The 15,406-nt window shown below is 46.8% G+C and overlaps 1 protein-coding gene across 6 annotated transcripts in view; it reads left to right on the top strand.

The window, feature by feature from the left end:
- Positions 1–15,406, top strand: part of DYSF (dysferlin) — a 412,823-nt gene that overhangs the window by 355,269 nt on the left and 42,148 nt on the right. For all 6 annotated transcript variants that reach the window (XM_040335540.1, XM_040335536.1, XM_040335537.1 and 3 more), the window contains 5 exons: positions 2,739–2,837; positions 4,445–4,573; positions 10,102–10,257; positions 14,705–14,796; positions 14,909–15,079. In XM_040335540.1, coding sequence (XP_040191474.1) covers positions 2,739–2,837; positions 4,445–4,573; positions 10,102–10,257; positions 14,705–14,796; positions 14,909–15,079 — 647 coding nt within the window. The remainder of the gene's footprint in view (positions 1–2,738; positions 2,838–4,444; positions 4,574–10,101; positions 10,258–14,704; positions 14,797–14,908; positions 15,080–15,406) is intronic.

Below are 15,406 nucleotides of genomic sequence, written 5' to 3'. Positions count from 1 at the left end.
TTTTTTGGTGCCTTAACTTTAGTCAGCAAGTGTATTGCTGTCTAAAGTATGGCCGTCGTTCCCGCGTTGAAATTTAAAAATCAACGTCGTTTGCGTAAGCCGTCCGGCAATACGGAATTACGCTACATGCGTCGCCGTTCGAAAAAATTACGTCACTTCGCGCAAAGCACGGCGGGAGTTAGGAAACGGAGCATGCGCAGTAGGTCCGGCGCGGGCGCGCGCCTAATTTAAATGTTAGCCGCCCATTCGATTTGGCCCGCCTTGCGCCGGACGCATTTACGATACACCGCCGCAAGTTTCCAGGTAAGTGCTTTGTGGATCGAGCACTAAACCTGAAAACTTACGGCGGTGTAACTTAAATGGCTTAAGTTTCCTAAGGCGCAATTGTACGTGAATCTGGCCCACTGTCACCACACCATTCATTTCATTAAAAAAAGTTCCTATAAGGATATATTTGCATAACATATTTAGGCATGTTATTTATCTGTAAAATCCTCTCATGTGTAGACATCCAAAAGGCCTGAGACTGCTGCTGCATGCCGCCATATATGCCGCCACATTGGACGTGTTATCAGCATCCCCAATAGACTCAGAGCTGTCACTCAGGTGACACTCTATGACAGGGGTAGGCAACCTGGGGCCCTCCAGCTGTTGCAGAACTACAAGTCCCATCGTGCCTCTGGGAGTAATTGTAACTGCCAGCCTAGCAATGCCTCATGGGAAATGTAGTTCCACAACAGCTGGAGGGCTACTGGTTGCCTACTGCTGGTCTATGACAATTTTTTACCAACCTTTACCAATACTTCTCTGGATTATTGGTGTCAGTATTTATTCATCTGAGAGGCAGAAGTTGTTCATTGCTCAAGGAACCCCTAGCAACCTCTGGAGAAACCCTCAGTTTGCACAAAACCCTGGTTCAGTGTTGCCAACCTACAAGATTGAGATTTACTGGCACGACACCCGAAATTTACTGGCGCAGCCACGTTTTTACTGGCATTTCACAAAAGTTACTAAATTACATTTTTAGGTGCAAATTTCAGTATTTAGGCTACAAACAAGTACGCTAGGCAAATAGCAATGTGATTTAAGGTAGATATTAAGGTAAAAAAACATATTTTTGTTATTTTCGATATAATAAGTGCAAATTATTTAGTCACATCACCCCCTGCCTCCATCCCCCTCTGCCACCAACACCCCCTGCCTTCACCTCCCTCTGTGGTGCCACAATCTCCCCCTGCCTCCAATCTCCCCCTGCCTCCAATCTCCCCCTGCCTCCAATCTCCCCCTGCCTCCAATCTCCCTCTGCCTCCAATCTCCCCCTGCCTCCAATCTCCCCCTGCCTCCAATCTCCCCCTGCCTCCAATCTCCCCCTGCCTCCAATCTCCCCCTGCCTCCAATCTCCCCCTGCCTCCAATCTCCCCCAGGCCCCCTGCCTCCAATCACCCCCTGCCTCCATCGTCCCCTGCCTTCACCCCCCTCTGCGGTGCCACAATCTCCCTTCTGCTTCCAATCTCCCTCTGCCTCCAATCTCCCCCTGCCTCCAATCTCCCCCTGCCTCCAAACTCCCCCAGGACCCCTGCCACCAACACCCCCTGCCTTCTCCTCCCTCTGCGGTGCCACAATCCCCCCCTGCCTCCAATCTCCCTCTGCCTCCAATCTCCCCCTGCCTCCAAACTCCCCCAGGCCCCCTGCCTCCAATCACCCCCTGCCTCCATCGTCCCCTGCCTTCACCCCCCTCTGCGGTGCCACAATCTCCCTTCTGCTTCCAATCTCCCTCTGCCTCCAATCTCCCCCTGCCTCCAATCTCCCCCTGCCTCCAAACTCCCCCAGGACCCCTGCCACCAACACCCCCTGCCTTCTCCTCCCTCTGCGGTGCCACAATCCCCCCCTGCCTCCAATCTCCCTCTGCCTCCAATCTCCCCCTGCCTCCAAACTCCCCCAGGCCCCCTGCCTCCAATCACCCCCTGCCTCCATTGTCCCCTGACTCCATCCCCCTCTGCAGTGCCACCAACAACCCCTGTCTCCATCCTCCACCCTCTGCAGTGCCACCATCCGCCTCTGCGGTGCTACAACACCCCCTGCCTCCAATCTCCCCCTGCTTCCATTGCCCCCTGCCTCCATCCCCCTCTGTGGTGCCACCGCAGCCATCATCACCCCCTGCCTCCAATCACCCCCTGCCTCCAATCTCCATGCGCAGTTCCAAGCCGAACCGATGTGGGATATTTTTACTGGCACATTCACATTACGGACATTTACGAAAGGGGGGAAAAGGTGCCAGTTTTTACGAACTGTCCGTAAAAATACGGACGGTTGGCAACACTGCCCTGGTTGAGAAAGGCTGCTCTACAGTATTCCCCTTCACTGATTCCCCAGCAGCTGCATAAAAGATTATGTAGCGATGTAAGGGTAGGGGCAAGGTAGCTGAGCCAGCACAGGCAGTAAGTAGACACCACAGATGAGCCAAGGGCTATGATGTGCAAGTGATGAGGTTGTCATTGAGAACGCTAGAGGGAATTGGCAAATACATGTAACCATTTGTATTAGCTAATTCCCTCCAACATTCTTTAGAATTGTTACTTTGTATCTCTCCTCAACTCCATCCAGTGGCCACAATACAGGGACATTATGCTCAGAAAACATTTGTTTTGCCCAATGTACATGCAGATTTGCAGGATGAATGGCTATGGAAATGTTTTTATAATTAGATCCTAAATGTTATATTTTATTTCACTTACCAGGAAGAAGAGTTTATTGACTGGTGGAGTAAGTTCTATTTATCCATTGGAGAGAAGGACAAGTGTGGGGCTTATTTGGAAAGAGGTTTTGACACTTTACAGGTAAGAAATGTCACCAGAGAGGGGAAAATAAATCTTTGTTAACAAAAATGAGAGAACTTGCTTTAAAATCGAACCGATGGATGGCTGACCGTCGGTCAAAACCGATGGTTAGTACACAAGAGCATCGGTTCAAAACCCGCGCATGCTCAGAATCAAGTTGACGCATGCTTGGAAGCAGTGAACTTCGTTTTTTTCAGCACGTTGTGTGTTTTACGTCACTGTACCCAAATTCAATTTTTATAATTTTTTCCCCCACAAATAGAGCTTTTTTTTAGAGGTATCTGACCACCTGTGCGGTTTTTTATTTTTTGTTAAAAAGATTTAAAAAGACAGAATAAAAAAAAAAAAACACAAAACCGTTTTATATTTTGTTATAAAATGTTGCAAACGGGTAATTTTTCTCCTTCATTGAGAGGTGGCATTGGTGGGCACTGAGGTGGCACTGATGGGTGGCACTGATAGCTGGCAGTGATGGGCACTAATAGGTGGCAGTGATGGGCACTGATGGGTGGCAGTGATGGGCACTGGTAGGTCCAAACCGATGAGAAATCGATGGTTCGACGGACCGTTTTCATCGGTCCACCGCTGAAGTGGCCTGATGGTCTGATGTGCGTACACACCATCAGTTCAAAATCCGATCGGGTCAGAACGCGGTGACGTAAAACACAACGACGTGCTGAAAAAAACGAAGTTCAATGCTTCCAAGCATGCGTCGACTTGATTCTGAGCATGCGCGGGTTTAGAACCGATGCTTTTGTGTACTAACCATCGGTTTGGACCGATCGGTCAGCGTACACACGGTCGGTTTGGACCGATGAAACTGAACTTCGGTCCATTCTCATCGGTTTGGACCGACCGTGTGTACACGGCCTGATAGGCAGCACTGCTACTGGCACCACTGGTGGGCATTGATATGTGACAATAGTATAATAGTACAATTATTGTTTTGCACTATGGGCACTGGCAGGGAGCACAAGCCAAGGGCAGTGGCAGGTGGTACTGGTGAGGCGCATGTGCCTCTTACACTGGGGACCGATGTCCCTTACACAAATGCCGGTGATCGGCTTTTTTTTCTTCTCATGCTGTCAGCGTAAGGAGAAATAATAATGATTACCAAGCTTTGTTTACATCATTTGATCAGCTGTTATTGACTGACAGCTGATCACGTGGTAAGGGGCCGAGTCTCAGTAATCACAGCGGGCGCGCCCTGCAGGGGGCGCGCGGGGAGCGTGCAAAGGGGAGGACGTCTATTGATGTCCTCCCGGCGCAATTCAGGTCCGCGCTGTAGCCGTCATTCGGCTATAGTGCGGACGCGTAGTGGTTAAAGAAATTATGTCACAAGGAGACAAAAGGCTCAATTCAAAAAACCTTTAACATAATAACGATCTTTGTTTTAGCCATGTGACTACAATTTTCAAATCTCATCGGACTGAAATTCACTCTCACTTTTTGTGAAAATAAAGATTTTTCTCCTGGTGTGTTAGCTTTGTGAATTCAGCTCAGGGTTTCTTTCAGCAATGAGCAAGCCCAACCTGTACATAAATCTGATTGCAGTTGTATAATTTTTGTCTAGTGAAATTCAAATTTTTTACATTCTTCTTCTGCAGGTTCTGGACACAGAATTAGAGAACATTGCGGACTATGAGGCCCTATCAGACTTATGCCAGACATTCAAACTGTATAGGGGAAAATCGAAAGACGAAGCTGAAGACCCTTCTGTAGTCGGGGAGTTTAAGGTGACTAAAAGCATGCTGAAGCTTACTTCTGTTTGTCTATAGCTGATAGACATGTGCACTGCCGAAAAATTTGTTTGTTTTCGTTTCATTGGTTTTTTAGTTTTTCGGGTCATTCGTAAATTCATAAATTCGAAAATTTGTAAATTCAAAGATCCAAAAATTCTAAAGAATAACTATTAAATTATAGGTATTGGAAATACCTTTCAAATTTGGCCTTTAGTGACCATAACGAATACAAATTTATCCGAAGTTATTAATTATCCGAAATAACGAATGCCGCATCTAAACAAATGTAACGGAACAAATTAATAATAAATAATAATAAAACAATAATAATATTTAGTTCCGTTCCATTTGTTATTTTGGATAATTCGTAATGTCGGATAAATTTGTAAAGTAATCTGATGGTGGGAATGGCTGGCCATAGAGGAGAACAAAGACCAGTCAAAGAAACATCATTTTTCTATGACGATTAACAGCGCCATGAACCGCCCCCGAGAACTATTCAAGATGGTCACCCAGACCATGAATCCGGGATGTCTTGAAGTCCCCAATTCAGACACCCAAGAGTTCTGTAATGAACTATCGGATTTCTTCATCGACAAAATCGAAAGAATCCGGGTAAGTATTCTGCAAAATAATACCCCCCTCAGCCCCCTCTTCAATCAACTACAAAACACCAACAGAAACCTTCTACAATCAACTAAGTTCACTCTGGAACCCATCTCCATCGATACCACCAAAAATATCATTGGTGCGTTGCGGAACAGCACAGCACCCAATGACATCATTCCCACCAAGCTGCTGAAGGAATGCGCCGACATCCTGGCGCCTCCCATCACACAGCTTATAAATCAGTCATTTAAGGAAGGCATAGTGCCATCCCTGCTGAAAGAGGGCACAATCCAGCCCATCCTGAAAAAACCTAACTTGGATCCCAAGGACCCAACTCACCGCCGCCCCATAACAGGCCTAAATATTCTCTCCAAGATAATGGAGAAAGTAGTGGTACAACAGCTGCAACAGCATCTGGATACCCACAATCTACTCGATCCATTTCAATCAGGTTTCCGTCCCGGACACGGGACAGAAACGGCCTTACTCAAAATATGGGACGATGCCCTCGAGGCCGCAGACGAGGGAGAATCCTGTCTCCTGGTTCTGCTGGACCTAAGCGCAGCCTTTGACACAGTAGACCACAAAATCTTACTGATGCGACTGGCCGAGGTAGCCAGAATCGCAGAAGGTGATTTACCATGGTTTTCCTCCTTTCTTGAAAACCGATCACAAACAGTGAAACTGGGATCTTTCACGTCGGAAAAACGCACGGTGCCATGTGGAGTCCCCCAAGGATCCCCCCTGTCACCGGTGCTGTTCAACATCTATCTTCGCCCTCTCTTTGATATTATCAGTAGCCAAGAACTACTTTATCACTCTTATGCAGACGATACGCAATTGTATTTTCGCATCTGCAACAAAAAGGATCATCATCTCAGTTTAGAGAAATGTCTCTCTTCGATAGAAAACTGGATGACTAAGAGTTATCTTAAACTCAACAGTTCAAAAACAGAACTTCTTATGTTTCACGCCAGCCGAAAGAGTCAACTGGCAACAACCTGGACACCGCCGCCCATTCTGGGCCAAATCATCACCCCTAGCTCCAAAGTCAAAAGTCTCGGGGTCATCTTCGACACCTTCATGACAATGGACGCACAAATAGGGTCAGTAGTCAGCGGATCGCACCATTTGTTGCGCCTACTACGCAGACTTATTCCATTTATCCCCAAAGAAGACGTAGCAGTCGTTGTGGGAACAATCGTGAATTCCAGACTGGACTATGCAAATGCCCTTTACCTCGGGCTCCCAAAGTACCAAATCGCTCGTCTGCAAGTCGTACAGAATACGGCCGCCAGACTGGTGACTGGGAAAAGGACATGGGAATCAATCTCACCTTCGCTGAGAAGCCTTCACTGGCTGCCAGTAAAAGACAGAATTGTATTTAAAGCACTCTGCCTGACACATAAGTGCATCCATGGGAAGGCGCCGCAATATCTTTGCGACAAGATAGAACCTCACAATTCTAATCGCGTTCTGCGATCCACTGACCAAAATCTGGTCAAGGTGCCAAAAACCAAATACAAGTCCAAAGGAGAAAGAAGGTTTGCTTTTCAAGGTCCGAGACTATGGAACGCTTTACCAACCAGCATTCGGTTGGAGGAAAACCACCTGACTTTCAGAAGACAGATTAAAACTCTGCTCTTTTGATGTCATGAGACACGAACAACTAGCGCCCAGAGGCGATTCAGTTCGCATGTGCCGCGCTATATAAGTTTTTCATTCATTCATCACCTCTATAATCTAGGAGTACAAGAGCGACGTCTAGACTTCCGGTATAGGGACATAGTAAAAAAAAAATATTTTATTTTTAAGCAAAATATAACATTTTTTATGATCTTTTGCTTTCAAAGGTAGAGGAGAGATTTGGGGTCTTATAGACCCCAGAATTCTCCATAAAGAGGACCTGACATCCCTTATTTCAGAGAGTCATTTACATTCCTTGTAATAGGAATAAAAGTGATAAAATAAAATAAAAATAAAGGGACAGTGGAAAAATAAGGGTAAAAAAATGAAAGTGCCCCCATCCCTCCGTGCTCACGCACAGATGCGAACACATACGTAAATCGCACACGCATATGTCAGTGGTGTTCATACCACACATGTGAGGTATCACAGCAAATGTAAGGCCGCATACACACGACCGGTCCAAACCGATGAAAACGGACTAAAGTTCAGTTTCATCGGTCCAAACTGACCGTGTGTACGGCCTATCGGTCTGTTGTCCTTCGGACAAAAATTAGAGAACTTGCTTTAAAATCGAACCGATGGATGGCTGACCATCGGTCAAAACCGATGGTTAGTACACAAAAGCATCGGTTCAAAGCCCGCGCATGCTCAGAGTCAAGTTGACGCATGCTTGGAAGCATTGAACTTCGTTTTTTTCAGCACGTCGTGTGTTTTACGTCACCGCGTTCTGACCCGCTCGGTTTTTGAACTGATGGTGTGTATGCACATCAGACCATCAGTCTGCTTCAGCGGTGAACCGATGAAAAAGGTCCGTCGGACCATTCTCATCGGATGGACTGGTCGTGTGTACATGGCCTTAGAGCAAAAGCAATAATTCTAGCTCTAGACCTCTTCTGTAACTCTAAACAGGTAACTGTAAACATTTTTAAAGCATCGCCTATGGAGATTTTTAAGTATCATATTTTTTCGCCATTCCACGAGCGTGCACAATTTTAAAGCTTGACATGTTAGGTATCTATTTACTCGGTGTAACATCACCTTTTATATATTGGCAAAATATTGGGCTATGTGTTTGTTTTGTTTTTTTTGCATTAAAATTCATTAAAGTGTATTTTTTCCCAAAAAATTGCATTTGGAAAACCTCTGTGGAAATACCATGTGGCATAAAAAATTGCAACAATCACCATTTTATTCTCTATGGTCTCTGCTAAAAAATATATATAATGTTTGAGGGTTCTAAGTAATTTTTTAGCAAAAAAATACAGATTTTTACTTGTAAACAAAAAGTGCCAGAAAATAGGTTGGTCTATAAGCGGTTAAGCGATTCAAAGTGCTCCACAAATACTGTCCAAAAATGTGATTTGTGCTCCAAATTCTCAGTGTTGTGTTGCAAACACAAATAAACTCGATCATGCCCATGCAAGGTATTAGCAACCAGGGGTGTTGCTAGGTCTACAAAAGATCTGGGACTAGAGCCCATAGCGAAGAAAAGAAAGCCATACGCATGGGTGGGCAAACACATGGATATAATATACATGTGTGTGTGTATATAAAATATATATAAAATTATATATATATTATATATTATCATTACTTCAGGGTCCCCAAAGAGACCCCCCTTACTTCAGGGTCCCCAGAGAGCCTCCCCCTTACATCAGGGTTCCCAGAGAGCCTCCCCCTTATATCAGGGTCCCCAGAGAGCCTCCACCTTACATCAGGGTCCCCAGAGAGCCCCCCCCTTACATCAGGGTCCCCAGAGAGCCTCCCCCTTACATCAGGGTCCCCAGAGAGCCTCCCCCTTACATCAGGGTCCCAAGAGAGCCTCCCCCTTACATCAAGGTCCCCAGAGAGCCTCCCGCTTACATGAGGGTCCCCAGAGAGCCTCCCCCTTACATCAAGAGTCCCCATAGAGCCCCTCCTTACCTCAGGGTCCCCAGAGAGCCTCCCCCTTACATCAGGGTCCCCAGATAACCCCTCCTTACCTCAGTGTCCCAGAGAGCCGCACCTTTCATCAGGGTCACCAGAGAGAGGGTGGGCAGCCTGGATATGTGTCTGTGTCTCTGAGAGACTCGGGGCTATGGGCCCCAGATTCGGGACTATAGACCCAAAAGCCACCCGCTAGTGACGCCACTGTTAGCAACCCTATGCTGTGATCCCACATGTCCCTTTTAGGCAAGGACCCACCAGAAGCTTATGACCCTTAAAAATATAATGGGTCAATAGGTGCTTGTGAAACCATGAGATTCCACCACTCTGTATCGAGCAGCCATTTCCGAGCCCCTCCACATCTGGCTCTTGCTCCCAGTAAACTTAAATTTGGAGACAGAAGAACCGCAAAAAAAAACAATTCCTTTTTCCAAAAGTTTATTAAATGCAAAAGGCATAGCCAGAGACCAAATAAACCATTAGAATGTGCATTCAAATAATATGGTCCCTAACCGACACCAGCGATGCAAGAATAACCAAGGAGCCAGAATCAACATGCTCTTCACCGGCAGGAAACAAATAGTTTATACAACAGTGATTGAGAGCATTTTCACAAATTAGCAAAATTGTGCATCCCTTTTTTTTTTTTTTGTAAATCGTCTCAATTAAAGGAGTTGTAAAGGAAAACAATGTTTTGCCTAAAATGAATGTCTGCAAGGTAGACAGACAGAATAGTGTAATGATTCTGTTAAAAAACAAGTAAATACCTATTAAATTCCTTCATCTATATCACCTCCTGCGTTCTAGTTTCTGTTCTCTCATTCACTTCCTGGTTTGCGGCGCTTGTTCATGTAAGAACTACATTTCCCAGTATGCATTGCGGCACGCCAAGTAATTCACACCTCCTTGAAGTCTCTAACACGTAGAGAGCGTCCTGCCGCACAGATGTAGTTCCCAGGAGGGGGCGAGCACGTCACTGACCACCGCAGTAAAGCCTCCCATCACGGTGGTCAGTAACAATCAGACAAGCAGGAAGTGTACAGAACAGAGAAGAAATAGAGCAACTTCTGAGCAAAAACGAACAATGAGGAAGTGAAAAGAGGAATGTCTGCAGGTAAAGGATGCTTATTATGAAAAAAAAAAAAATCCTTTACAGCCCCTTTAATATCTCATCAGACTGCTTCCAGAAAGGTCTAAACAGAGCTAAAACTTTGATTTTTAACTAAGGAAAATAGTTTTAAAAAAGTGTAAATGTTTGTGTAATCAGCTTGTCCAAATTTTTTCTTTTTTTTTTTTAGGGATCCTTTAAAATATACGCTATTCCTGAGGATCCAGATGGTCTGTTACCACCAAAACAGTTCCGCCAACTGCCACCTAATGGGTTACAAGAGTGCTTGGTCAGGGTCTACATTGTTCGGGCATTTGGCCTGCAACCCAAAGATTCCAATGGCAAGGTAAGCAGTGACACAGTGCAGATGCTCATTTTAAAAGTACCGTATTTATCGGCGTATAACACGCACTTTTTTCCCCCTACAACCAGGGGAAAATTGCGTGTGCGTGTTATAGGCCGATCCCTGCTGTCTGAGGGAAGAGGACCGAGCACCATTGAATTACATAGAGCCGTGATCTCCTTCCTGTGTATGCAGCGCTCCGTCGCGCACAGCCACGCCTCCTGGCCCCGCATTGGACCACTGTACTGTCTATCATATGAGCAGGGGCAGGAGGCGTGGCTGTGAATGACGGAGCGCCGGGTACACAGGAAGAAGATCAGTGGCGCTTGCTCCCCCTCTTCCCTCGGAGACAGCATGGATAATCTTACAATAAAAAGGTGAGACTGCAGATGGGCACTGAACAGGCTGCAGTAAGGAGCAATGCTGCAGATGGGCACAGATCTGGCTACACTGAAGCTGCAGATGGACACAGATCTGGCTGCATTGAGGCTGCAGATGGACACAGATCTGGCTGCATTGAGGCTGCAGATGGGCACAGATCTGGCTGCATTGAGGCTGCAGATGGACACAGATCTGGCTGCATTGAGGCTGCAGATAGACACAGATCTGGCTGCATTGAGGCTGCAGATGGGCACAGATCTGGCTGCATTGAGGCTGCAGATAGACACAGATCAGGCTGCATTGATGCTCAGATACCATAATTTTGCTTCAAAGTGGTTTATTTAAAAAAAAAAAAAAAAAAAAATTGAAATTCGACGCGGGAACGACGGCCATACTTTAACATGGGCTGTCTATTGTTACACCACCTCAATAGCAGCCGTAACTTTGCGACGCGAAAAGCCGACTAGCGACGACGTAACGAACGCGCATACCTTCGTGGGTCGCCGTAAACAGCTAATTAGCAAACCCGACGCGGAAAACGACGCGATCTCCACCCAGCGGCGGCCGAAGTATTGCATCCTAAGATTCGAAGGCGTGCAAAGTCGTACGCCTGTCGGATCTTAGCCAAATTCCGTCGTATCTTGTTTGTGAATTACAAATTAAGATACGACGTGGCAAATTTGAAAATACGCCGGAGTATCAGCAGATACTCCGGCGTACTTCTTCTCTGAATCTGGCCCATAATTCCTATTGCCTCCCGAATGCCTGGGGCATACTCCAACACTGGGTTGATTATGAGCAAACACAAAATAATAAGTGAAAAATTAAAATTGGTTGCCAAAGAATGGCTAAGCCTAAACCACCAGCCTCCGTTGGTTTCCAGGTAACAAGTGCAAAGTGGAAAGGAAAAGGAATGATTATAAAAAGGGTTCCTGTGTGTATGGTCGGGATCCTGTGCAGGCCAGCAGGTAGCTGGATATGGCTACAACCGTGTGTGGTCAGTGCTGGGTGACAAACAACCTAATATAATTCTATTAATTCCCAGTGTCTCCCAGGTAACAAAAAGGCATAATCCAATGCTATAATATTTCAAGCAACCACACAAGATTAATTGATAAAAGTAAAAAAAAGTCCAAGTAATAATGACACAGATAGAGGTGAAAAAGTCTATTCTCACCCCTTGAGAGACTATTCCACAACTGTAATGACAGTAATGAGTGTGTATACACTACGGGTCCCACTGATCCTTAATGATCTGGTAATACAGGTGGCAGGGATAATTGGGCCAGAGATTAATATACACAGATGCAATCACTGATAGACGTATAGCAGGTAGTGATGAAGTGACTTAGTGCCGATCTCACGCAGTCTAATAGTAAGGTGACTTGTGCTCCCCCACATAGGTCCCCACTCACCAGATGTAGGTACCCCAGATGGGGTGAAAGGCAGTTGGTGACGGTACCTTGCTTCCTCCTGTTGCACAGTGCTCTCTATTGGATCCCAAACGGTATCTGCATTCCGTGCGGCTTCTCAGAGACAAAAAAGGAATAGGTAGATTCAGGTACCTATGCCTAACTTTGCGTCAGCGTAGCTTAAGGCATTTAAGCTACGCCGCCGTAAGTTAGCTAGGCAAGTACATGATTCACAATGTACTTACCTGCTAAGTTACGGCGGCGTAGCCTAAATCGGCGGGCGTAAGGGCGCCTAATTCAAATGTGTTTAAGGGGGGCGTGTTGTATGTTAATGGGGCTTGATCTTACGTTTTTTACGTTTTTTGCGAACTGCGCATGCACCTACATTTCCCAGTGTGCATTGCGGCTAAGTACGCCGCACGGGCCTATTGATTTTGACGTGGACGTAAACGACGTAAATCCCGATTCACGGACAACTTACGCAAACGACGTAAAAAATTTGAATTTTGACGCGGGAACGGCGGCCATACTTGACATTACTATTGCAATAGGGCCTAGCTCTAACTTTACGCGGCCTATCTCTTACGTAAACGGCGTAAAAGTACTGCGTCGGCCGGGCGTACGTTCGTGAATCGGCGTATCTACTCATTTACATATTCTACACCGACCGCAATGGAAGCGCCACCTAGCGGCCATCCAAAATATTGCAATCTAAGATAGGACGGCGCAAGCCGTCGTATCTTAGATATGTTTAAGCGTATCTCTGTTTGAGCATACTCTTAAACATAAGTCGGCGTAGATTCTGAGTTAGGTCGGCTTATCTACTGATAAGCCGGCCTAACTTACTGAATCTACCTAGAAGTGTCTCTGACAGCGGTTGTGCGATATGTCACTCAAATGAAAAAAAATTAAACCCGCATAGTGTAATATGTCTGAAAAAGGCTCCAAAGGATAATTTATTTAAATAAAAAATATTAAAAATGACAATTTAGAAAAACATCCACTAGTGGTTCCAGATGGCACTGGATCCCACCAGATAAAAACAACCAAAAATGAACAGAGATACGCAAAGCTGGCCGCCTGTCCCGTGCGGGCTGCGGTTAGTAACGGCTGACACCGCCAGTATTTTCCTCTGCGGCCCTTAGTGGTGGCCCGCCCACTTACGTATCCTGTTGCTGTTCAGGCCACACAGCGGGAGGTAAGCGGCAACCATGGCCTGGACATGGTTATCACAGGCCGTGGCCGCCACTCGCCGCTACCGCTATGCGGCCGTGCGTGTGTCTCCGCGGAACTTTCGGCTGCATGGGCTGAGCTGTGTGTCTCTCTCACACACAGCTCAGCCTCTCAGAGCCGCGCAGATATTTCCGCTCTCTGCTCCCAGGCGGAGTCCTCCTCCACCTCCAAATGTACGGGAGTGACGACAGCGCGGCTCTGGCCACTTACAGCGCCGGAGCCGCGATACCCGGAAGACATCGTAGATACGTTACACCACCGCAAGTGCCTGATTCACAAAGCACGTGCGAGAAAACTTCCGCCGGCGGCCTCCGGCGTAAGCCCGTGTAATTCAAAGGGGTGTGTGCCATTTAAATTAGGCGCGCCCCCGCGCCGGACCTACTGCGCTTGCTCCGTTTTGAAATTCCCGCCGTGCTTTGCGCGAAGTGACGTCATTTTTTCAAACGGCGACGTGCATAGCGTACTTTCGTATTCCCGGACGTCTTATGCAAGATCAAAAAAATTAAAAATTTTGACGCGGGAACGACGGACATACTTTATACAGCACATACGTGCACATTTATACAGCACATACGTGTGCTGTGTAAAGTTAGGGCAGCAAAAACGATGACTAACTTTGCGACGGGAAACTAGACTAGCAGCGACGTAGCGAACGCGAAAAACCATCACCGTGGATCGCCGTAACTCCTAATTTGCATACCCGACGCTGGTTTACGACGCAAACTCCCCCCAGCGGCGGCCGAGGTATTGCATCCTAAGATCTGACAGTGTAATTCAATTACACCTGTCGGATCTTAGGGCTATCTATGCGTAACTGATTCTATGAATCAGTCGCATAGTTAAGAAGACCCTAAAACAGAGATACGACGGCGTATCAGGAGATACGCTGTCGTATCTCTTTTGTGAATCTGGGCCACTGTCCCTGGTTTTATTAGGGCTGGCAACCCTGATGGGGCCCCCTAGTGGCATGGGGCCCTCAGGCAGTGCCCGGGTGTCCGAATTTTTACATACTGTCCCTGGTTTTATTAGGGCTGGCAACCCTGATGGGGCCCCCTAGTGGCATGGGGCCCTCGGGCAGTGCCCGGGTGCCCAACATTTTTTACATACTGTCCCTGGTTTTATTAGGGCTGACAACCATGATGGGGCCCCCTAGTGGCATGGGGCCCTCAGGCAGTGCCCAAATTTGTACATACTGTCCCTGGTTTTATTAAGGCTGGCAACCCTGATGGGGCCCCCTAGTGGCATGGGGCCCTCGGGCAGTACCCGGGTGCCCGAATGGTCAGTCCGCCCCTGGAAGAAAGTCAAATTTTTGTCCCTGGGGTGTCTTAATCATATTTGGAGCTGTAGGGATAAAGGGTGATAAAAGTGTCAAATCCATGGGTATGATTTGTGATTTTTCAAACCTATTCAAATCTGTTTTCTAGTGCGACCCCTACGTCAAGATTTCTGCCGGGAAGAAGTCTATAAATGATCAGGAGAATTACATCCCCTGCACACTGGAGCCTGTGTTTGGAAAGTAAGTTGAACATGTTATATATTAGATTGGGACTCCAGACAAAAAATTCTGGATGTCCCATTTCATTGCTTTGTGTAAAAACATGGCTCCCATTTTCTTTTGTGTTTTGTAGGATGTTTGAACTGACCGTCACCCTCCCCCTGGAGAAGGACCTGAAGATCACCGTCTACGACTACGACTTGATGTCCAAAGACGAGAAGGTCGGAGAGACGGTCATAGACTTGGAGAACCGTTTTGTCTCCAAATACGGAGCTGGGTGTGGCATACCTCAGTCTTACTGCATGTAAGTACACCAAGGCCCAGATTCTCGTACATCCGCATAAAATTGTGCGGGCGTAACGTATCCGATTTACGTTACGCCTCCGCAACTTAGACGGGCAAGTGCTGTATTCTCAAAGCACTTGCTCCGTAAGTTGCGGCGGCATAGCGTAAATCGGCCGGCGTAACCCCGCCTAATTCAAATTTGGATCAGGGGGGCGTGTTTTATGTAAATGTACTGTGACCCGACGTGATTGACGCCGTCCGTGGAATTTCCCAGTGTGCATTGCTCCAAAGTACGCCGTAAGGACGTCATTGGTTTTGACGTGAACGTCCAGCCCCATTCACGGAC

Source organism: Rana temporaria, chromosome 1 (genome assembly GCF_905171775.1).
Source record: "Rana temporaria chromosome 1, aRanTem1.1, whole genome shotgun sequence".
NCBI lineage: Eukaryota > Metazoa > Chordata > Amphibia > Anura > Ranidae > Rana > Rana temporaria.
This window is presented reverse-complemented; position numbering and strand designations above follow the sequence as displayed.